At 44.5% G+C, this 23,473-nt stretch overlaps 1 protein-coding gene across 1 annotated transcript in view; it reads left to right on the forward strand.

The window, feature by feature from the left end:
• LOC120054115 (protein VAC14 homolog) overlaps nt 1-8,593 on the forward strand; it is a 29,113-nt gene extending 20,520 nt beyond the window's left edge. Inside the window, exons 11-19 of the mRNA XM_039001518.1 lie at nt 4,862-5,006; nt 5,108-5,173; nt 5,488-5,635; nt 5,744-5,864; nt 6,075-6,249; nt 6,488-6,606; nt 6,723-6,802; nt 7,197-7,347; nt 7,506-8,593. Of these exons, the coding sequence (XP_038857446.1) occupies nt 4,862-5,006; nt 5,108-5,173; nt 5,488-5,635; nt 5,744-5,864; nt 6,075-6,249; nt 6,488-6,606; nt 6,723-6,802; nt 7,197-7,347; nt 7,506-7,680 (1,180 nt within the window). The 3' untranslated portion in view covers nt 7,681-8,593. The remainder of the gene's footprint in view (nt 1-4,861; nt 5,007-5,107; nt 5,174-5,487; nt 5,636-5,743; nt 5,865-6,074; nt 6,250-6,487; nt 6,607-6,722; nt 6,803-7,196; nt 7,348-7,505) is intronic.
• The last annotated feature ends 14,880 nt before the right edge of the window (nt 8,594-23,473 follow it).

Consider the following 23,473-nt stretch of genomic DNA (forward strand, 5'->3'; position numbering starts at 1 on the left):
TCTCCAATCTCATTAAACATTTTAGAAGGGAAGGGTGCTAGAGGATTAAATCATGGTGACAATTTTGCCCCATCTTTTTTAGATTTATTACTACTTGTTAAACCAAATATCTTTGTCTGAGCATTTATGTAATAATAAAATGTCCCAAGTCTTTTTTATTTTTTCTCAAGGGTGCCAATAATTATGGAGCTGACTGTATTTATTATTATGAATATTATTGTATTATAACCCTTAGATTAGTGGTATACTCCATTCAACCTCTAAAAATGTGGTGTCCTACTCCATACAATGCTTAGATTACAGCAAAGCGCTGAGTACAACCTTTAGTGACGTACTGCTCCTTGCAACCCTTATTATGCATGAAACACATTGAGAATCTCACTGCAGATAGGTACTTATCACAGTGGGAGGCTTTCCTTCTCTTGCTTGAACAAAAGCTCTACCTGCTGCATGATGAACCTGCCGTTTCTACTTGTAGAATCGTAATGCTAGTCAGTAGTCAACAACTTTACTTTGAGCCACTCAATCCTACCAGTTTGTCTGAGCTATTGGATTACTTACAGTGAAGCCTTGTTTTTAACTAGACCTGACATCTCTGTTTTGCATGGAGATGACATGTCATGCTTGTGCCATGCCTCATGACTGGTGCCATGTATTCGCAAAATCTTCAAGCTATTGTGATTTGTCTGCGGTTGTGAGGCTGGTTGGACGTGCTGCCAAATTCTCTAAAAATTATGGAGGCGGCTTATGGTAGAGAAACATAAAAATTCTCTGGCAACAGCTCTGTTGGACATTCCTGCAGTCACCATGCCAACTGCACGCTCCTTCATCTTGAGACGTGGCATTGTTTTACAAAACTGTACATTTTAGAGTAGCCTTTTATTTCCCCCAGCACAGGGTACACCTGGATGGATTATCTTGGCAACAGAGAAAAGCTCACTAACAGGGATGTAAACGAATTTGTGCTTATGGAACATTTCTTGGATCTTTTATTTCAGTGCATGAAAAATGGCACCAACACTACATGTTGCGTTTATATTTTTGTTCAGTATAGAAGCTCCAAAAAGGTTGTGCATGCATTGGCCGGGAATCGAAGCCGGGCCTGGCAGCGTGAGAATTCTACCACTGAACCACCAATGCTTAACTGTGAAGAAAAGGGTCCCTCTGTTTCTGAAGGAGAGAAGAATGCCACGGCACAGCAGGGTTGGAAAGGGGGGGGGGGATTAGAGAAAAGCTGCAGTCGTAAATTTGGTGGAATGAACGAATAGACCTGCAGAGAAGCTAGAAGATGTTTGTCTGTGCTCAGATAAACGTTGGGAACTGAGGAAGATCTGTCACGATAAATGTTTGCTCATTCATTTACATGGAGCCAGTTCGGACACACACAGTTCATTTGGAAAGTATTCAGACCCCTTCCCTTTCTCCACATTTTGTTACATTAGCCTTTAAGTATTTTTCAAATCTACACACACTACCCCATAATGACAAAGCGCAAACAGATTTAGCCAAATGCATTTAAACTCCGTTTTTCACAATTGACATTGACATTTAATCCTAGTAACAATTCCCTGTCTTAGGTCAGTTAGGATCACCACTTTATTTTAAGAATGTGAAATGTCAGAATAATAGTAGAGAGAATGATTTATTTCAGCTTTTATTTCTTTCATCTCATTCCCAGTGGGTCAGAAGTTTACATACACTCAATTAATATTTGGTAGCATTGCCTTTAAATTGTTTAACCTGGGTCAAATGTGTTGGGTAGCCTTCCACAAGCTTCCCACAATAAGTTGGGTGAATTTTGACCCATTCCTCCTGACAGAGCTGGTGTAACTGAGTCAGGTTTGTAGGCATCCTTACTCGCACACGCTTTTTCAGTTCTGCCCACATATTTTCTATAGGATTGAGGTCAGGGCTTTGTGATGGCCACTCCAATACCTTGACCTTGTTGTCCTTAAGCCATTTTGCCACAACTTTGGAAGTATGCTTGGGGTCATTGTCCATTTGAAAGACCCATTTGCGACCAAGCTTTAACTTCTTGACTGATGTCGCTTCAATATATCCACATAATTTTCCTCCCTCATGATGCCATCTATTTTGTGAAGTGCACCAGTCCCTGCTGCAGAAAAGCACCCCCACAACATGCTGCCTCCCCCGTGCTTCACGGTTGGGATGATGTTCTTTGGCTTGCAAGCCTCCCCCCTTTTCCTCCAAACATAGCAATGGTCATTATGGCCTAACAGTTCTATTTTTGTTTCATCAGACCAGAAGACATTTCTACAAAAAGTACGATATTTGTCCCCATGTGCAGTTGCAAACCGTAGTCTGGCTTTTTTATTGCGGTTTTGGAGCAGTGGCTTCTTCCTTGCTGAGCGGCCTTTCAGGTTATGTCGATATAGGACTCGTTTTACTGTGGATATAGATACTTTTGTACCTGTTTCCTCCAGCATCTTCACAAGGTCCTTTGCTGTTGTTCTGGGATTGATTTGCACTTTTTGCACCAAATTACGTTCATCTCTAGGAGACAACGCGTCTCCTTCCTGAGCGGTATGACGGCTGTGTGGTCCCATGGTGTTTATACTTGCGTACTATTGTTTGTACAGATGAACGTGGTACCTTCAGGCGTTTGGAAATTGCTCCCAAGGATGAACCAGACTTGTGGAGGTCTACAATTTTTTTTCTGAGGTCTTGGCTGATTTCTTTTGATTTTCCCATGATGTCAAGCAAAGAGGCACCGAGTTTGAAGGTAGGCCTTGAAATACATCTACAGGTACACCTCCAATTGACTCAGGCTAATTGACATCATTTATCAGAAGCTTCTAAAGCCATGACATAATTGTCTGGATTTTTCCAAGCTTTTTAAAGGCACAGTCAACATAGTGTATGTAAACTTCTGACCCACTGGAATTGTGATACAGTGAAATAATCTGTCTGTAAACAATTGTTGGAAAAATTACTTGTGTTATGCATAAAGTAGATGTCCTAACCGACTTGCCAAAACTATAGTTTGTTAACAAGAAATTTGTGGAGTGGTTGAAAAACGAGTTTTAATAACTCCAACCTAAGTGTATGTAAACTTCCTACTTCAACTATATATGTGTGTGTATATATGTCTCTTATTTAAATAAGTGTTCAGACCCTTTGCTATGAGACCAGAAATTGAGCTCCGGTGCATTCTGTTTCCATTGATCATCCTTGAGATGATTCTACAACTTGATTGGAGTCCACCTGTGGTAAATTCAATTGATTGGACATGATTTCGAAAGGCATACACTTGTCTATATAAGGTCCCACAGTTGACAGTGCATGTCAGAGCAAAAACCAAGCCATGAGGTTGAAGGAATTATCCGTAGAGCTCTGAGACAGGATTGTGTCGAAGGCATAGATCTGGGGAAGGGTACCAAAATATTTCTGCAGCATTGAAGGTACCCAAGAACACAGTGGCCTCCATCATTCTTAAATGGGAGAAGTTTGGAACCACCAAGACACCTCCTAGAGCGTTCCGTCCGGCCAAACTGGGCAATCGGGGGAAAAAGGCCTTGATCAGGGAGGTGACCACGAAACCGATGGTCACTGACAGAGCTCCAGAGTTCCTCTGTGGAGATGGGAGAACCTTCCAGAAGGACAACCATCTCTGCAGCACTCCAGATATCAGGCCTTCATGGTAGTGGCCAGATGGAAGCCACTCTTTAGTAAAAGGCACATGACAGCCCACTTGGAGTTTGTCAAAAGGCACCTAAAGGACTCTGACCATGAGAAACACGATTCTCTGCTCTGATGAAACCAAGATTGAACTCTTTGGCCTGAATGCCAAGCATCACGTCTGGAGGAAACCTCACACCATCCCTACGGTGAAGCTTGGTGGTGGCAGCATCATGCTGTGAGGTTTGTTATTCAGTGGCAGGGACAGGGAGACTAGTCAGGATCAAGGGAAAGATGAACGGAGCAAAGTACAGAGATTCTTGATGAAAACCTGCTCCAGAGCGCTCAGGACCTCAGACTGGGGCGAAGGTTCACTGTCCAACAGGACAATGACCCTAAGCACAGACAAGACTACGTAGGAGTGGCTTCTGGACAAGTCTCTGAATGTCCATGAGTGGCCCAGCTCAGCCAGAGCCCAGCCAGAACCCAATCAAACATCTCTGGAGAAACCTGAAAATAGCTGTGAAGCAACGCACTCCATCCAACCTGACAGAGCTTGAGAGGATCTGCAGAGAAGAATGGGAGAAACTCTCCAAATACAGGTGTGCCAAGCTTGTAGCGTCATACCCAAGAAGACTTGAGGCTGTAATCGCTGTCAAAGGTGCTTCAACAAAGTACTGATTGCAGGGTCTGAAAATTAATTATTTTTATATAAATGTACAAACATTTCTAAACCTAGTTTTGCTTTGTCATTATGGGGTGTTGTCTGTAGGTTGATGGGGGGAAAATAACTATTTCATCAATTTTAGAATAAGGCTGTAATGTAGCAAAATGTGGAAAAAGTCAAGTGATCTGAATACTTTCCGAATGCACTGTAGATAAACTCCAGATTTCCCATAGTTCCTGCTGGCCTAGCTGTGCTGTAGATCTGAAAGCTTGTGCATTGTGTCCTCTAGAGTCTAGAGCAGTTAACTTGCTAAGCTGCTGTATTGCCCAGATCTGTCGTGCAGTCCGACACCTATGTCTCATTTATGTGGGTCTACTGTTTTCTGTTATACCCGACCATGCCTCAAAGTCCTCTACAGTGTTTGATCTTCCTCTGTATTGTTTCTGTTTCCCTCTGTGGCTTTTTAGTATCTGCTGTTACATATTTTGGAGTATGTGTTCCCATAACTTTGTCTTGTGTTCTTCCATTCTTACCTGTTTTCTCTCTCCTGGACAGTGCTGACCGGTCACAGGTGACCCTTGACCTTGATGGGATAGTTCAGGTGCTGGACCGCCACCTGCATGACTCCTCCACCGGCATGATGACCCGCATCGCCGTGCTCAAGTGGCTGTACCACCTCTACATCAAGACACCTCGCAAAGTGGGTCGTATTACCAATGCTGCTCCTTTCTTTGGAGTGTTTTACAGTGTCTATCAGCACACTGATCTGTGTGTGTCTATTTGTGTGCCTTTGATGTGTAGATGTTCCGGCACACAGACAGTCTGTTCCCCATGCTGCTGAAGACACTCTCAGATGAGTCTGATGAGGTGAGTACTACATGCACCCCCAGTTCAGTATCTCACTAATGTTAAAGGTATACTTAATCCAAGCAGTCTATGGACAAGGTTGAACAGCAATCCATGCTTTTGGTTTTGTTTACTTGGCCACTGTTTCAACTGCTTACTTTTGAGCATTTGTGGCAAATCCAATTGGCCAGGTAAACAACCAAAGCATTGATTGCTGACTTGCCTTGTCCATAGACTGGTTTCCTTACGCTGTAAGCAATTTGTAATTTGACTGAACTATCTTTTTAATACAAGTTTTTACAAAAGTAACCAACCTCAACCCATCTATTACCCAGGTCATTCTTAAGGACCTGGAGGTTCTAGCTGAGATTGCGTCATCCCCAGCAGGACAGACCGATTCCTCAGGCTCCTGTGATAATTCTGACAACAAACTGGCGCTTCAGGTTCCTGATGGGGCCAAGGCAGGCCCACAGACAGTTGTGGGTGAGTAGAAAATGTCTCCGGAACAGTAGTATAATGCATAAAAGTAAATGATGCATTAAGCATTAATTCTCACCCACCTAATGTCCTGTAACCCTGGTTCCAAAATAGGCGACTCGTCGCCCTCCACCCCCAGCATGAACTCTTACTTCTACAAGTTCATGATCAACCTGCTGAAGCGCTTCTGCCTGGAGAGAAAGCTGCTGGAGAACAGAGGAGCCTTCATTATCAGGTAGTGACATATGTGCATCAACGAGCTGTGACATTGGGTTAGACTCACAGGTTCCTGTGTTTTTTTTGTTGTTGTTGTTGTTGTTGCTGAAACTCCAAGTTTCTCAAGAGACCATGGATTTGTTTATTTTTCAACCTACTCCACCCCTCTGGGATTGTTTGTAGTTTCAGTTACCCATCACCTCACTCTCCTTGCACTCATCCCCCCCAGGCAGCTGTGTCTGCTTCTGCACGCAGAGAACATATTCCACTCCATGGCAGACATCCTGTTGAAGGAAGAGGACCTGAAGTTTGCATCCACCATGGTGCAGACGCTAAACACCATCCTGCTCACCTCCGCAGAGCTCTTTCAGCTGCGCAACCAGCTCAAGGACCTGCGCACACAGGTAATGCCTGAGAAATGGGATTCCTCTGTATGGCTGACCACCAATTCCATTTGAATTCAGGAAATTTCCAATTTAAAAAATGAAAGAATTTTGAAAAATGAACTGAACATGAATTTTAATTAACTTCTTGAACGGGCAGAATTGTAATGGAATTGAACCCAACCCTGTTGACCCAATGAGGTACAGTTTTCCCTGCTGTGTGTATCCTCATGTTAACTGTGTTTGGCGCACCCTGCAGGAGAGCTGTGCCCTGTTCTGCTGCCTGTATCGTTCCTGGTGTCACAACCCTGTGGCCACTGTGTCTCTCTGCTTCCTGACCCAGAACTACCGCCATGCCTATGACCTCATCCAGAAGTTGTATCCTTTCTGGTTGTCTTTGATAAACATTTTGCATATCAGCATTGTTGCACCTTGTAGTGTATGCCTATTGGTATATTATGGCATACCATATTTCCTTAATGTTAGCCATTTAGCGGTGATTTGGAGGTGACTGTCGACTTCCTCATGGAAGTTGACAAGCTGGTACAGTTGATCGAGAGCCCCATCTTTACCTGTGAGTCCCACAGCTCAATATTGGATCAGAACACACACAGTGGATCCCAAACCACCCACTCACCCCTACCAACTCAAACGGATGGCCCTCCGTTTTCACGTGTTTCTGATGGAACTTTTGAGGGCGACTTGGAGTTGCAAGGGGGATCAACCCTTCAACTTTGGGACACACTTGTGACTTGAATGATGCAATTCATGTTCCACATTTCAATAATAAAACAAGCATGAAGTTCAAATTAACAAATTCCCTTTGTCGTTTTACAAGATAAACCTCAGTAACAGTTAAAACACAAAATGATTTGTTGTTACGTGTCAAGCCTCAGCCACACATTGCACCGCACTACAAACATACACACTAGCCAACCAACCGGTCTCTCAACTGTTTGTTTTTATAGACTTGCGTCTCCAACTGCTGGATGTGGAGAACAACCCATACCTGATCAAGGCCCTGTACGGCCTGCTGATGCTGCTGCCCCAGAGCCAGGCCTTCCAGCTGCTCTCCCACCGCCTGCGCTGTGTGCCTAACCCAGAGCTTATGAGGACAGTGTGAGTAGAACTAAACACTGTGTTATTGTGGTGTGCCCACAGTGTGCAGAATTCTATTCCCATGGCCATTACAATATTCATCCTAACACTTCTCATCGGATGTGCCCCATGCATATGTATTGTTGTAATTTATCTGGAAGCATGTTTTTATGTTGCAGGGATGAGTCAAAGTACATTGAGTCTAAGCCTGTTGGCGCCAAGCATCTGGCCTACACCCACATGGACTACAATGACCTGCTGCAGCACTTTGACCGGGTCCAGAGCAAACACCTAGAGGTGCGCCACCAGCGCTCAGGCCGTGCTGACCACCCAGACCGGAAGCTGGTGCTGTGACGCATTGGGACCATCTTTGACCCCTGAGGCAGGGCACTGCGTCAAGCCTTCACCCACGCATGCCCACACACGGCGACGCAAAACATCCCAACCAGTAACTTAAAAGAACCAAACTGAATGAAGGCTGCTCATCTCTTGTTTAGGGGCACCCTTGTGCTAATAAATTGTTTAGCCATTGAACGTTCTGTAGGAATAAAGGACATCTATTCAGATTTTTCTTTTTTAAACAGTATTTTTTTTTGTTTAGGTGCTGGAAGTGTTGAGTTGCTCACTCACACACACACACACACACACACACACACACACACACATTCCATACATTTGTATTTAACCCTGCTTTCTCCAGACGCATGGACAATTTGTTTAGCCCCACCCAATCCTACTGTAAGAAGTGACACTACCTTATTTTGACTGGAGGACAATCAAAGCTTGAAATTAGGTCAGGGGAAACTGCTTGCATGTTATGTTTAGTTTTTAAAATAATGAACACCATCTTTGTTCTCACTATTTAAACTGCTTGATGTTACTTGGCAGGCCCATATTCCACAGTTGTCCCAAAAGACCTGTACAATGGACATGTTCTTCCGACTCTAGTTTTAGGCTCTTGTTCCACAAAGCTAAACAACTGGATACTCCCGCCCCTGAATTCAAGTCGTGGTTGTTGAACAGTGTTAAATATCTTTCTCTTGGCCCCTGAACTCTCCTCCACCCTTCCCTTCTCATTTCTCTCTTCTCCACAGCCAGTGTTTCCCCCTAACTGACTGCTCTGCACCCCTTTTCTCTTTTGAACTGTTGTCATTTACTTTATTTTCTTATTGCTACCATACCTGCTTCCTGGCCAGGCCTTCTGTAGACAGACTGACCTTGTGTTATCAAGTGAAACGTATAAAATAAAGTGGACCATGTATAATAATAATGACTTCTTTCTTTTCATCAGCTCGTATAGTCTACTATGCATGCGTATGTAAACAGCAGGTGATGTCAGTCATGATTTTATGGATGGTGATTGATCTGTGGGTCTGGTGTTGGATTCACAAGAACAAATCATTTCCGATTTCATTTTTAAAGCTTATATGAGATTTCATGCCACAAGTTGTTAGTACTTCATCTTGATCAAGGTAATCCTCACTCTCAGCAGATGTAGCTAGCGGAGTAATGTTTTGTCATACAGTAGCTACTGTAGCAGCTGGGCAGTAAGTGGGGCAGGTGTGGGCTCATTTTAGACAAGGCTGGTGGTATGGTACTTGTCAGTTAGCATGAATATGCAGTGTTTCAGTTTTGTTTACAGCTGATGCGCTTCGGTGATGCTGATTAGACCCATTGTAAACACGAAAAGAGCGATCTAACTTGTTATTAGTAGGGATGCACCGATATGACATTTTTTGGGCCGATACAGATGTCAGATATTGTAGCGGCCTTTTAAGGGTTCTAGTAGAATTAAATAGTTGAGACGCAAACCAAAAATGTATTTTGTTGGCATTTACATATGTCCCCATTACCAGTAAAACATTTTTCACTTACTTGCTGTTTCGTTGATCATTTGTTAAGTCTCAACCAGGATTTCATCATACATGTCAAGCAGTGAAGTTTCAGCTCTGTCTGTCCGTGGCCTCTTCCTCCGTGCGCCCTGTAACTGTGACCGTTTCCATCTTGTCCAGCTGTGTCTAACATTTCACGTAAACCCTGTTTCTTGTCTGCATTGAAGTAGCGGTCCTTGTCACTAGCATCTAGGCAACACAGTAAAGAGGCTCCGAATGCCAGGGGGGCTTTGGATGACTACTGGCTGTATGCGAACGAGTGATGAGCGTTTGGCGCCTTGCTGGCTGGTCCCAAGACTCAGCCAACCGTTCACATAACAGAATGCAATACGCGACTGAAGAGAAAAGACAATCAACTTACTAGTTACAGCATCAGCACACGCTCTGGAAAGACTGGAAAGGCAGTTTACCGGGGTGTCTCAAAGACTAATAACTAGTTTACCAGAACGAAGAGGTAGGTGAGAAGCCTGACCACGGGGACCGGGTGAGGTGATGAAGTGTACTTAATAATGACATGTATCCGAAAAACTGGCATTTTGTAAAGTTTGAGGTGAGGGAGAAAGTGTGGTGGAACGAGTATTGTTAGCATTGTTAAGTATCTTGCTAGCTGGGTCGAATTATCCGCGTTAGCTAGCCAGAGAAATGTTGAGCAACTTTAGCCTACTTAACTGATCAAATCATTCAGTTTATGGTGTGAAAATTAGCTGGCTAATAAAGTCAGACAGCTAACGTTAAAACATCAGATGAGCTAACTTAACGTTAGTAACCTAACCAATTCGCTATAGTATTGTAGCGACCCGCACAGACAGCGGTGTGTTATGTGGTAGGCTATTAGTGGGTTGTGTTGTACTTACCAATGTTCGCGGGGTCCGACATACCAATCAACCTGCTATCTGGGGCAAGCGGATGGAGCCTGTTGTTGTGGTGGGCCGGACCTGTGTTGGGGACTTTTGTCATGTCCCTGTCACTGTGGAGGGGGTGCCCTGCTCTGCCCTGGTGGACACTGGCTCCACAGTAACCCTGGTGAGGCCAGCTATTGTGCCAGGTTGGACTCAGTGAGAGCCCACAACTGTGCAGCTCCGCACAGTCACAGGTGAGCTGGCACCCATGAAAGGGAAGAGAATAATGACTCTGACAGTAGGGGCAGGTCTGTGCGTCATCCTGTGTGGTTGGCGGCTGTGCAGGACCCTTGTATACTGGGGTTGGACTTTCTTAGGAGCACAGGCTGCCAGTTAGACCTAAATGGGGGCACACTGAGCTTCCAGGGAGGGCTGGCAGTCACCATGCCCCCCCTAATGTCACATTCACTGAACCCAACAAACCCTTTACTCCAGCAGTTAAAGCAGCAGAGACTCATGGCTGCCCCCCCTCGCCCACATCTGTGTGTGACTTTTCCCCAGCCCCCCTGTCACCTACGGCGGTGTGTTACATTCCCCCAGCTACCTCCACGACACAGCCCTCTGTGAGCCCGGGCCGCGCCCCCCCAGCCCAGCTACCCCAGATGGGAGAGGAGAGGACACTGTCTGCAGTGAGGGAGATATGGGGGAGGAACTGTGTTGGTCTTGACCCCGAGCAGCAGGAACGGTTGTGGCAGTTGCTGTTTGAATTCAGAGACAGCTTTGCGCTGAGTGAGGAAGAGGTGGGTCAGACTCATCTGGTGCAGCATGAGATCGACACAGGTGATGCTCGACCCATCAAGAAGCGTCCCCACTGTATCCCGCTGGCACGCCAGGAGGCGGCAGACAAGGCTGTGTTGGAGATGCAGCGGGCAGACTTCATCGAGCCCTCAGACAGCCCCTGGGCGGCGCCAGTCGTCATGGTTCCGAAGAAGGGGGGCAAGCTGAGGTTCTGTGCGGACTACAGGCGGCTGAATGAGGTTACCAGGAAGGACTCATACCCCATACCACGTATCGATGAGTCGCTGGACCTGGTTAGGGGGTCCTCCTGGTTCTCCTCACTAGACCTCCGCAGTGGCTACTGGCAGGTGCCCCTCTCCCCAGAGGCCAGAGCCAAAACTGCGTTCTCCACTAACAGAGGACACTGGCAGTTCAAGGTCCTGTGCTTTGGCCTGTGCAACGCTCCAGCTACTTTTGAGCGTTTGATGGACAGGGTGCTTGATGGCATCCCCCGACAGCAGTGTCTGGTATACCTCGATGACATCCTGGCACATGGCAGCTCCTTCCAGTCAGCCTTGGTGGCGCTACGGCGTGTGCTGGAGGGGGTGGCTGCCGCAGGTCTGAAGCTCCACCCCGAGAAGTGCCACTTCATGAGGAGAGAGGTGTCCTTCTTGGGCCACCGAGTGGGGAAGGAGGGGATCAGCACCATGGAGGGGCTGTCAGCTGAAGAGCTTCCTGGGACTGGCCTCGTAATACAGGAGTTTTGTACGGGGCTTCTCAAGCGTCGCTGCTCCCCTGAACCGCCTGCTGCCGAAGGACAAGGCTTTCACTTGGATAGTGGAGTGTGAGGAGGCCTTTAACACCCTCAAACGTGCACTGATCGAGGCCCCCGTGCTCGCCCCCTGACCTCACCTTGCCCTTCATCCTGGACACAGACGTGAGCAATGTGGGCATGGGTGGGGTGCTGGCCCAGGTGGGGCCAGAGGGGGAGAGAGTGGTGGCGTACTACAGCAAAACATTTGAAAAACATGAGCGCCACTACTGTGTCACCCGGCGGGAGCTCTTGGCTGTCGTGGCTTCCGTCAAACACTTCAAGTACTACCTGGGTGGCCTGCCCTTTACTGTAAGGACTGACCACTCTGCTCTCCAGTGGCTCATGTCTTTCAGAGAGCCAGAGGGGCAGGTGGCACGCTGGTTGGAGGAGCTTCAGCTGTATGACTTCACACCTTTGTGACAACGGTGCTATCTCCTTCTCTTTATTGGGTTGTTGTCCAGGAATATACTGTTTGTTACTTTTTTGTCCCGTTGGTCCTGTACTGCTGACGGCTGCCGCCACTGTGAGCGGAGAGAGGGACGGGAGAGAGAGCTGTGTGCAGAGGGGGTCTGTGCTAGAGGTCGGCCGATTAATCAGAATAGCCGATTAATTAGGGCAGATTTCAAGTTTTCATAACAATCGGAAATAGGTATTTTTGGGCTCCGATTTGCCGATATTTATTTATTTATATATATATATATATATATATATATATATATATTTTTTACACCTTTATTTAACTAGGCAAGTCAGTTAAGAACACATTCTTATTTTCAATGATGGCCTAGGAACGTTCTGCCTCGAACGATTTTTAACCTTGTCAGCTCGGGGGATCCAATCTTGCAACCTTACAGTTAACTAGTCCAATGCTCTAACACCTGATTACATTGCACTCCACGTGGAGCCTGGCTGTTACGCGAATGCAGTAAGCTAAGGTAAGTTGCTAGCTAGCATTAAACTTATCTTATAAAAAACAATCAATCAATCAATGACTGTCATTGCTCCAATGTGTACTTAACCATAAACATCAATGCCTTTCTTAAAATCAATACACAAGTATACATTTTTAAACCTGTATATTTAGCTAAAAGAAATCCAGGTTAGCAGGCAATATTAACCAGGTGAAATTGTGTCATTTCTCTTGCGTTCATTGCACGCAGAGTCAGGGTATATGCAACAGTTTGGGCCGCCTGGCTCTTTGCGAACAAATTTGCCAGAATTTTACGTAATTATGACATAACATTGAAGGTTGTGCAATGTAACAGGAATATTTAGACTCATGGATGCCACCCGTTAGATAAAATACGGAACGGAATAAACTTTTTGTTTTCGAGGTGATAGTTTCCGGATTAGTCAAAGGTATATGGTTTAGAGAGAAATAGTTGAAGCGTTATAATTCCTGTAATAACTTGCGGCTGAACTTGAAAAGGGGTTCCTTCGTTATTTTACCGTTCATGTCTTCCATAGAGAATGTCTTGATCTACTTCAAATAAGGTCTGTGTTTCGCAGAAGAGCAGACTGACAGGGGACCATGCAGACAAGCTCTGCTTTCTGCACTACAACCTAAAACTTCTTAACTTGGAATATTGAAGACCCATGAAAGCTGGTGGTTCGTTTTAACACATGTTCTCATGTTATTTGAGACTAAATAGATTTTATTTATGTATTATATTAAGTTAAAATAAAAGTGTTCATTGTTCATTCAGTATTGTTATTATTACAAAAATGTGTGTGTGTATTATATATATATATATATATATATATATATATATATTTTTTAAAATATATATCGGCTTTTTTTGTCCTCCAATAATCGGTATCGGCGTTGAAAAATCATAATCGGGCGACCTCTAGTCTGTGCCACAGTGTGTCGGGTGAGCGGGCCTGTCTGCTGTGAGCTGCAGACTGTCGACGTGGCTGAATGGGGGCAGCAGCAGGGACGGGACACAGACCTACAGCCAGTGCTACAGTGGGTAGAGGCGCAGGTGAGGCCATCATGGGAAGAGGTGACAGCGCTCTCACTCGCGACCAAAGGGTTGTGGTCAAAGTTTGAGCGACTGCGGCTGGCTGATGGCGTGCTACAGCGGGCATGGAAGGAGTCAGCTATGGGAGAGGAGAGGTGGCAGGTGGTGGTCCCAAAAGCATTGCGGGAGGCTGTGCTCCAGAGCACTCATGGGGGGGTGGGGACTGGACACTTTGGGGTCACAAAAACACTGCGCCGCCTCCGTTAGGGCTTTTACTGGGGGCAGCACAAGAGGGATGTGGAAGACTTTTGCCGCTGCTATGACAAGTGCACATCGAGAAAGGGCCCCCCAGGCCGCTCTCATGCTCAGCTCCAACAGTTCCCAGTGGGGGCTCCCATTGAGAGGGTGGGAGTGGATGTAGTTGGGCCGTTCCCCACCACAGACAGTGGAAACCGATGGGTGCTCACGGCCATGGACTATTTCACAAAATGGCCCGAGGCCTATGCTCTGCCTGACCAGGAGTCCGAGACCATTGTTGACGCCCTGACAGCGGGGATGTTCAGCAGGTTTGGAGCTGCATAGTCCATCCACAGCGACCAAGGCAGAAACTTTGAGTCCTGTGTGTTCGCCACCATGTGTGAGAGGCTGGGTATGCACAAGACCCACACTACTCCTCTCCATCCTCAAAGTGATGGTCTTGTGGAGCGCTTCAACAAAGCGCTTGGACAGCAGCTGGCCATCGTCTCTGCCAAACACCAGCGTGACTGGGACAAGCACCTGCCTATGGTCCTCATGGCATGCCGCTCCGCCGTCCAAGACTCCACCTCCTGCACGCCTACCCTCATGCATGCTGGGGAGAGAGATCCGCACCCCTGCGGAGATGGCGTTTGGTCGGCCCCTGGATAGCCCTCATGTTCCCCCGGGGCCGGAGTATGCCCGGAGACTCCAGGACCGCCTGGAGACAGCCCACACCTTCGCCAGAGAGCAGCTGGTGAATGCAGGTGTGAGGCAGAAAAGGAACTATGACGTGCACACCTGGGGAAGGCACTTTGTGGCTGGGGAGCTGGTCTGGGTCTCCAGCCCCATAAGGAAAAAAGGCAGATGCCCCAAGTTGGACAGTCACTGGGTGGGACCCTGCAGTGTCCTGGAGAGGGTAGGGGAGGTTGTTTACCGGGTGCAGCTTCCTCCCAGGGGGAGAAAGGTGGCACTGCACCGGGACAGGTTAGCCCCATACAGAGGGGCCTCTGCTCCCCAAACCCCAGGGACCCCCACAATTCCCCTCTCTGGCAATGACATTCTCCAGGCACCCACCCCCAGGTGCCGCAGACAAGGCTCCAGACAGCCCACTCCCCCTGTCTCCCTCCCTGTGTCACTGCGTGGTTCCCCGGAGCCACGGACTGTATTCCCTGTTCCCACTTCCTTGTCCCCCATATCCCTTCCTTCATCCCCTGGGTCCCAGAGAGGCAGCCCCCTGCCACGGATGGAGCCCCGTGTTTCACATCTGGACACTCCGCGACCATCACGGCCACGCAGGCAAAGGAGACCTCCGGGTCGCTTCAGAGACTTTGTTTGTTCCCTCAGGGATGAGGGACTTTGTGGTGGGGGGGCTGTGTAGCGACCCGCATGGACAGCGGTGTGTTATGTGATAGGCTATTAGTGGGTTGTGTTGTACTTACCAGTGTTCGCGGGGTCCGACATGCCAATCAACCTGCTATCTGCCAATCACGGGGATGCCTGGAATGTTCTGATGCCGGGCATCCTGGTGGTTGGCGAAGTGGCGTGGAGGGGGGTTGGGCAGGGGGATGGACCTTTGGAAGTTAAGACCAGGTTTAGCCATTGTTCTCTCTCACGTCTGGGCTTCACAAGAGAAGGTCACGGTTGGCTTGTGGGGTATCTTTCGTTTATTTGGCGTGGGCTACGGCCAAACAGTTACCTGTGTAAAGTTGGGTTAATAAACCGTCAATTCGTAAACTCAACCCTCTGTCTGGACAATTGTTCCTTTATGATCTTGTCAGGTCATTACAGTATTAACTGGTAACGTTATTTGACTCCTTGCTGTTCCTTAAGTTATAACGCGTTAGTTGCTTACTGGACCCTGGCAATCTTAATGAATTGTTAACTAACAACTATTTGTGAACTCATGTTTCCCCTCCACAGTATGTGGTTAATTTTCAGAATGAGAGAATTAGGTGAAAATGAGGCGTTGCTTGTTAAACCGTTAAGTGTAGCTGGAGCTGGGACTGGCTTAAACTAGATGCCACTATAGAGGTGAAAGGAACACCACACTTTCCCTCTCTCACTTTTTGTTAATACAGTGGATAAAAAGGGGTATGCCAGGTATACTCTCAGCCTGAAAGAGTTCAATTATGCCAACAAAAGGTATCATGCTCTGCTGGCGCATTGTAGAACAGATGTCCACAGGAATAATGTGCAGTGTAGCCCAAAGATATTGCTTTTGTTGTGTTGAACTTGACAGTAACACATTTGTGTGTGTGTGAGGGGGGATTATGACATTTTTTACTCAGTAAATTATTTTTGCACACATTCTTGTGCACTTGATCAATGTCTGCTATAGTGGCCACTATAATAGAGCAAAAATAGAATGCCTGTTTCATTCTATTTCTACTTAAGATGTTTTTTTCCTCCCCAAGTGCATTATTTAGGTGGGTGTGTGTGGTCACAGGCATTCCATTATAAAGGCTGTCATGGCTAACTGCAATATTAGTGTGTTTTTTTCTCAAGACTTGAGTGTCATTTGCAGTAAAGTCTAGGCAACAAATAACATTGGATTGCGTTATTTTGTTTAGCTGTGAGTTAGGTTCCCATTAACCACTTTATTTTACACACAGAGACTGATCATGTAGATCATATTCTTTTGTTGTTTAATTAGTTAATCCCTGCTAGGGGGAAATGCAGGTTTTCTGCATGTTTCAGTGTAAAAAAAAAGTAACCTTTTTTGAATAATCCGGAACCTGTAATAGTATTTTTTTAGCAATCCGGGATTGGGTCGATCTGGCTTTTTAAAAACATTTTCAGAAAATAATCGAATAGGATTACTCTGATCCTGATAGCTCTATCTCAAGGTCATAGAATCTGGATTTTCAGGGTTTTGAACAGGTTGCCATCTACCTTGAACACCTTGCCATCTACTGGACAGGTTATGGTACTACTTCTCCACTCATGATAACCGAGAGGAGTAGACTATACTGAAAATATAAACATGCAACAATTTCAATGATTTTACTGAGTTACTGTTCATCTAAGAAAATCAGGCAATTTAAATTAATTCATTAGGCCCTAATATATGGATTTCACATGGGTGAGCCTGTAAGTTCATAGGCCCACCAACTTGTGCTCCAGGCCCAGCCAACCAGTATGAGGTTTTCCCCAAAAAAGTGCTTTATTAAAGACAGAAATGCCCCACAGTTTCATCAGCTGCCCAGGTGGCTGTTCTCAGACAATCCCGCAGGTGAAGAAGCCGGATGTGGAGGTCATGGGCTGGCGTGGTTACACGTGGTCTGTGGTTGTGAGGCCAGTTGGACTGCCAAATTCTCTAAAAGGACGGAGGTGGCTTATGGTAGAGAAATAAATTAACATTAAATTCTCTGGCAACAGCTCTGGTGGACATTCCTGCAGTCAGCATGCCAATTGCACGCTCCCCCAACGTGAGACATCTGTGGCATTGTGTTGTGACAACTGCACATGTTAGTGGCCTTGTTTTGAGTGTGCAATTGCCATGCTGACTGCAGGAATGTCCACAAGAACTGTTGCCAGAGAATTGAATATTAATTTCTCTACCATAAGCCTCCTCCGTTTATAGAGAATTTGGCAGTTCGTCCAACCGGCCTCACAAACGCAGACCATGTGTGGGCGAGCGGTTTGCCTATGTCATTGTTGTTAAATGAATAAAATAAAAACAGTAATAGTGGCGGTGGGGTTATGGTATGGGCAGGCATAAGCTACGGACAACAAACACAATTGCATTTTATCAATGGCAATTTGAATGCACGGACACCGTGACGAGATCCTGACGCCTATTGTTGTGCCATTCATCCGCCGCCATCACCTCATGTTTCAGCATGATAATGCACGGCCCCATGTCGCAAGGATCTGTACACAATTCTTGGATGTTGAAAATGTCCCAGTTCGTCCATGGCCTGTATACTCACCACACCAGATACTGACTGGTTCTGATCCATGCCCCAACCTTTTTTAAAGATATCTGTATTCCCATTCATGTGAAATCCATAGATTAGGGCCTAATTATTTTCTCAATTGACCGATTTCCTTATATGAACCAACTCAAACCTGAAATTGTTGCATGTTGCGTTTTATTTATAAATCCACCCTTCTAGTGGTATCAAGATTATCATGATTTTCAGATTTGGAACTATCGAAATCACTACCTTTTTGAGTTTTGAAAACGCAAAAACATTTAATCCTGATTTTAAAAGTCAAATTGGATTACCAAATCTGAATGCCGAAGGATTTGAATCTTATTTTTTTTATACCAAATTCTAAGATTTATTCCAATTCGATTGTTGAAATCTGCTCAGAAAGGTTTTTGTAAAACTTGGCCCTGGGCACAGTTTTTCAAAAGTTCTGATCAGATTAAATCTCAATTGGGTGTTTCAAAACAGATGTTTTATTCTGATCCCCTGGACAGGGATTCGGTAATCTAATCTCACCTTTAAAGATGAACTCCAGCTATTTTTAAAAACGTTTCCTGGTTGAAAACATTCCACATAAATACAGTAATGTACACACAATTCATGGTAACAAAATGTTTTGAGCAAAATAGTGTATTTTTAGACTGTAAACTTCAAGTAGTAGGCCATTCAAGGAGTTGGTCTGATGGTGCCCTCTGCGTCCTCCTTTGCGTGCGTGAACAATAGACGGGTTGGTTTAGCAACAAAACCAACGCGTGCGCAACTATGGGACAAAACGGAAGGGGTTGACATGTAAATTATATTTCATCTCAATGTTTATTAAAAACAAATTAATTTGCACAATGAGCACTTCTCTCAAATACATTGTTAGTAGTTTATCTAGAGAATGACATATTAGCATTGACATGAAATCAAAACACCTCAAAACAAGATGCATGGATCCAAGAAGATAAAACTGAAACGAGCCACCTACGATTCCCCACATGGCAGCTTCTTGTCATTGTTGCTAGCTATCTGACCATTTAGAATCATAACAAAGCATAGCTTCCAGCCCCATCAAAGCATGCTCATCTTTTTCGGGATGTCAGCCATCCCCGTCTATAGAGGAATAGAGAACAAAAGAGGAAAGGCCCACCCCTCATGTCATGAGGATACCTGGACTACCTATTGAGATGTGCCTTAAGTAAATCGGGTGATAACTTAGGTGAAAAGGTGACTGGAGTGTGACTTTAAGATGCTCTCCTATTGACTTTAAAACCCAGAAAAATAGACTGGGGATTTCAAGGGTTGATGTGCTCATTGTTGATTCCCAATGCAAACATCTGAATAGACAAACAGACTCGTTTGAGCTGTGGTAAATATGAATAATTAAAGTTCCCAACAACTCCACTAGATGGCGGTGAATATTCATCTTGTCCCTTAAAAACGTCTGCATTGGACCTTTACTCTTAACATCAATTTCTGGGTTACAATTACGTACCGTACTGTGATTGTTTTAAATTAAAATGGTCAAACAACTTCTGAGTGGGGAATGTTATTGGCAGAGGTTTGGCACGCTTAATTTTAACTCAATCCCACCAAAACAGGCTGAAATTTCATGCAGCATTTTCAAACAGCTCTTGCACTAAAAGGGCATTATCATTAAAAAAAATTCACAGTATTATTCCAACTTCATAAAACACAGGAAAGTCAAGTTTCACTGCACTTGGCCTTTTAAGTAAATCATGAGAAATTAAGTGAAAAGGAGACGAGTAAGACTTTAAAATCAGGATGAAATCTCTTTTGCATTTTTCGAAGGGTGATTTAGGATAATTTTGATGCTGGTTTTTATGAAAATATGGATAATCTTGAGCAGGCAGAAGGGTGGATTTACAAAGGTGGAAGGCACTACAAGCAAGGCATTTCAAATGTTCTTATGTCTGAAAACCAAAGGTTCATTATGTTAAATTGATTGCATGTGGTCAGTTTATATTGAGAAGTGTCAAATGTGTGTACTTAGTGATATAAAGGTAATTTATCCTTGTACCTTTTATGCAGTTGACTCATTTCTGTTTCCCTATGACAGTGTAGAAGTAGTACCATAACCTGTCCAGTCATAGATGGCAAGGTGTAGGCCTGTTCAAGGCCCTGAAAATCCAGATCATGTGACCATATATCTATCTAGTACCAGTCCAGAGTTTGGACAAACCTACTCATTTTAGGGTTTTTCTTTATTTTTACTATTTTATACATTGTATAATAGTGAAGACATCAAAACTATGAAATAACACATATGGAATCATGTAGTAACCAAAAAAAGTGTTAAACAAGTAGCAACTTGATGACAGCTTTGCACTCTTGGCATTCTCTTGAATGAGTAGGTGTCCAAACTTGGCTGGTACTGTAAGTGGACACGTATCATTTCAGTAACTTTGAAAAAAAAGCTACTTTATATCGGAGTTATGCCTGTTCACACGCGTATCTGCCCACTCATTAGCTAGAATGGTCTCACTTGAGCTCGCCTCCTCGCCTGCCTTCCATCTTTGAGGACATGCATTTCCATTGTTAATGGTCAGTTGACCATCTTGTCAATAAAACAAGTATATTTGATATACTTATAGGGCTTGTTAGGGACCATCAGTAAAATTACACAATCTACACGGGGTAATGAAATGTCCATAGCTCCAAATTTCAATTACTTAACCTCAAACCATCTACAAATCCATCTACAAATGCATATACACATTGAAAGCATTTAAAATTCTAATTCACCTAATTTCATTTTGACAAAACAAGCAAGTATAGTGTTGAGAATCATTGTGCCATCTAAACCGCTTTGAAATATATTTTCCATAACATAAAATATTGTATTTTCAGCTGTTTGAATCTGGTGTACAAAACCGTAAAAATAGTAAACTGAACTTAAGAACGGGAAGCATAGAAATAGCGCACATAGAAGAGGTCTACTGCTTCTTAGACATATTTTGGGTCAGCCAAAAGGTTACATACTGCAGCTTTAATGAGACATAATCAATTTACATTGTGTAATGTATTGACGGTCACCACTAGCCCCACAGTCCAAAGTCAAACCGACTTTGCCACGGTCGCACACTCGCTGGCTGAAGCTAATTGCCAAAATAAGTTGTCTAGCTTGCTTGCTAGCTAGTCCATTTCCAGACACAAGACCTAATTAGACTATTTCAAGTTATCTAGAAGGGTGAGTGACTGTACTGTAACTGTGTACTGTTTTGGCAGAGTGAAAGTACAAACGCTTCCCATGTTTGAACACACACAAAAGACACCCACATCAAAGCACGCCTCCAAGGCCCAAATCTCGTTCAGTCACATTTCCTAATGAGGAGAATTGAAACCATGGCTAAATCAGGAAATTCAGCCCCCGCTTAAGGGCACAGACACCCGGGGCTCGACCCCCATTGCCGAGAGGGTATGTGGTCCGGCTCAGAGATTGTTTTACTTGGGCTTCAATTCACATGTCATGTAAGGCAATTTATACTGTATGATCCATTTCCAAGAAAACAAAGACAGCTTATCAGAGTAAAGGTGCTCTGGAGGTGCTATTCAAAGTCTTACTGAAACATTCAGTGGGGCGACAGGTAGCCTAGTGGTTAGAGCTTTGGACTTGTAACCGAAAGGTTGCAAGATTGAATCTCTGAGCTGACAAGGTAGAAATCTGTAGTTCTGCCCCTGAACAAGGCAGTTAACCCACTGTTCTTAGGCCATCATTGAAAATAAGAATTTGTTTTTAACTGACTTGCCTAGTTAAATAAAGGTAGAAAATTAAATTCAGTGAAAGTTAAGTTATTGAAAAACCTCAACACTAAGAACAGTTAAGAAAACTTTCAATAATGACCATAACAAAATGTTCACAACATTTAGAGAATGTTCTAAAATGTTTATTTAGTTACATTAAAATAACCTGTAATTTCTGTTCTCAGAGCCTTAAAACCTCCCAGGAAAACTTGTTGGTTCACTGCCAGCTTATACTACATATACAGCTTATACTATGCAATACTTTAGTCTCATTCTCTCAAAGTCCATGGACATCCAACATGTGTATGATCATTATCTGAACCCCCCTTGCAGAGATAGAGGATGCCGTTTTTATTCTGTACTTTACCCAAAACTGAATGGGATTTCAATGCTCATCTTTGTCACACATTTACGCCCTGCAGCTATTACACACACAACACATTACTCAAAGACAGTTTCTGTACAAGTAAAATTAGACAATTACATCTTGCTAAAGCTTGGCTTTCCTAACCAGTTCAGAAGTGGATCAACAGATCACAAGTAAAGTATTTGCCCCACCAGCCTGTTATAGATAAACACATGTATTTTCCCATAGATATTTTTGTTGAATCAATACACGAATATAGAAAGTTATGAGACATAAAATTACAACAAACGGCTGCTGTTTGATCCAGGATATTGCCCTAAAACAATACCTCCAAAAATGATATGAAAGTCCTTATGGTTAGGATAATGAATCATTCACTACTCCTAGCCAAATACTAACCACAGTCACTGGTCCATTTTAGTCTTGAACAGCCTGATATTGTTTTGAACACATGCATTACAAATTCAATGTTGTAGCACACTAACGTCTGCTCAGTGCTCATGTAGTTCAGAGTGATCAATTACTTTTTCTAAATCTAAGTTGCTTTTGTTGGTCTTGGTCTCACCGAGGTGAGCTGATGTAGTTGGGGAATAATGACCAATCTTCTCAGGATGTTTATCTGTGTACTCCCAGACAGTGGGAGGAAGATGGGCTCTCTAAGGAGGCAACAGTCCAGTGAACAGTGACCCAGCAATCACATTTGGTTCCTTGGAACATATGTTTTTGGTTTCATGTTGGTTGTGGGAATGACGCCATAAGTTTCCTAACCGGTAAAAAACAGAATGTTTTTTTGTTGTTGGTATTTTACCCCCTTTTTCTCCCCAATTTTGATCTTGTCTCATCGCTGCAACTCCCCAATCGGCTCGGAGGCGAAGGTCGAGTGGTGCGTCCTCCAAAACATGACTCACCAAACGGTGCTTCTTAACACCTGCCTGATTAACCTGGAAGCCAGCCGCACCAATATGTTGAAGGAAACACTGTTCAACTGATGACCGGTGTCAGCCTGCAGGCGCCCGGCCTGCCACAAGGAGTCGCTAGAGTGCGATGAGCCAAGTAAAGCCCCCCCGGCCAAACCCTCCCCTAACCCGGACAACGCTGGGTCAATTGTGCGGGACACAGCCTGGGAAGAAACCTGGGTCTGTAGTGATGCCTCTAGCACTACGATGCAGTGCCTTAGACCGCTGCGCCACTCGGGTGGCCCTAAACTGAAAGTTTTTTTTAAATGTTCTGAACAGAAGTGAAAACTTTGCTTGTTCTGGGAATGTTTATTTTTAGGTTGCAGGGAGTTTCTGAAAATGTTTAACTCTGGTTCCTTGAAAGTTTTCCTGGGAGGTTTTAACGGTCTCCAAACCTAAATGATAGGTTTTTGAACAACTTCAACTGATTCAATAAGACTTTTAATAACACATCTAGCTCATTTTAGGTTAAACTGTTCAACTCTGACACCCTCTGGTGGCATTTTCTAAACAATGCATAATATTGTATACTGTCCTCAAAGTACCTATAAGTCCTACAAACACATGATTAGTACTGTTAGAAAGGTAACTTTGTAATTCTGATAAAGGTCTTTCCATT

The sequence above is a fragment of the Salvelinus namaycush genome, chromosome 9, assembly GCF_016432855.1.
Source record: "Salvelinus namaycush isolate Seneca chromosome 9, SaNama_1.0, whole genome shotgun sequence".
Classification (NCBI taxonomy): Eukaryota; Metazoa; Chordata; class Actinopteri; order Salmoniformes; family Salmonidae; genus Salvelinus; species Salvelinus namaycush.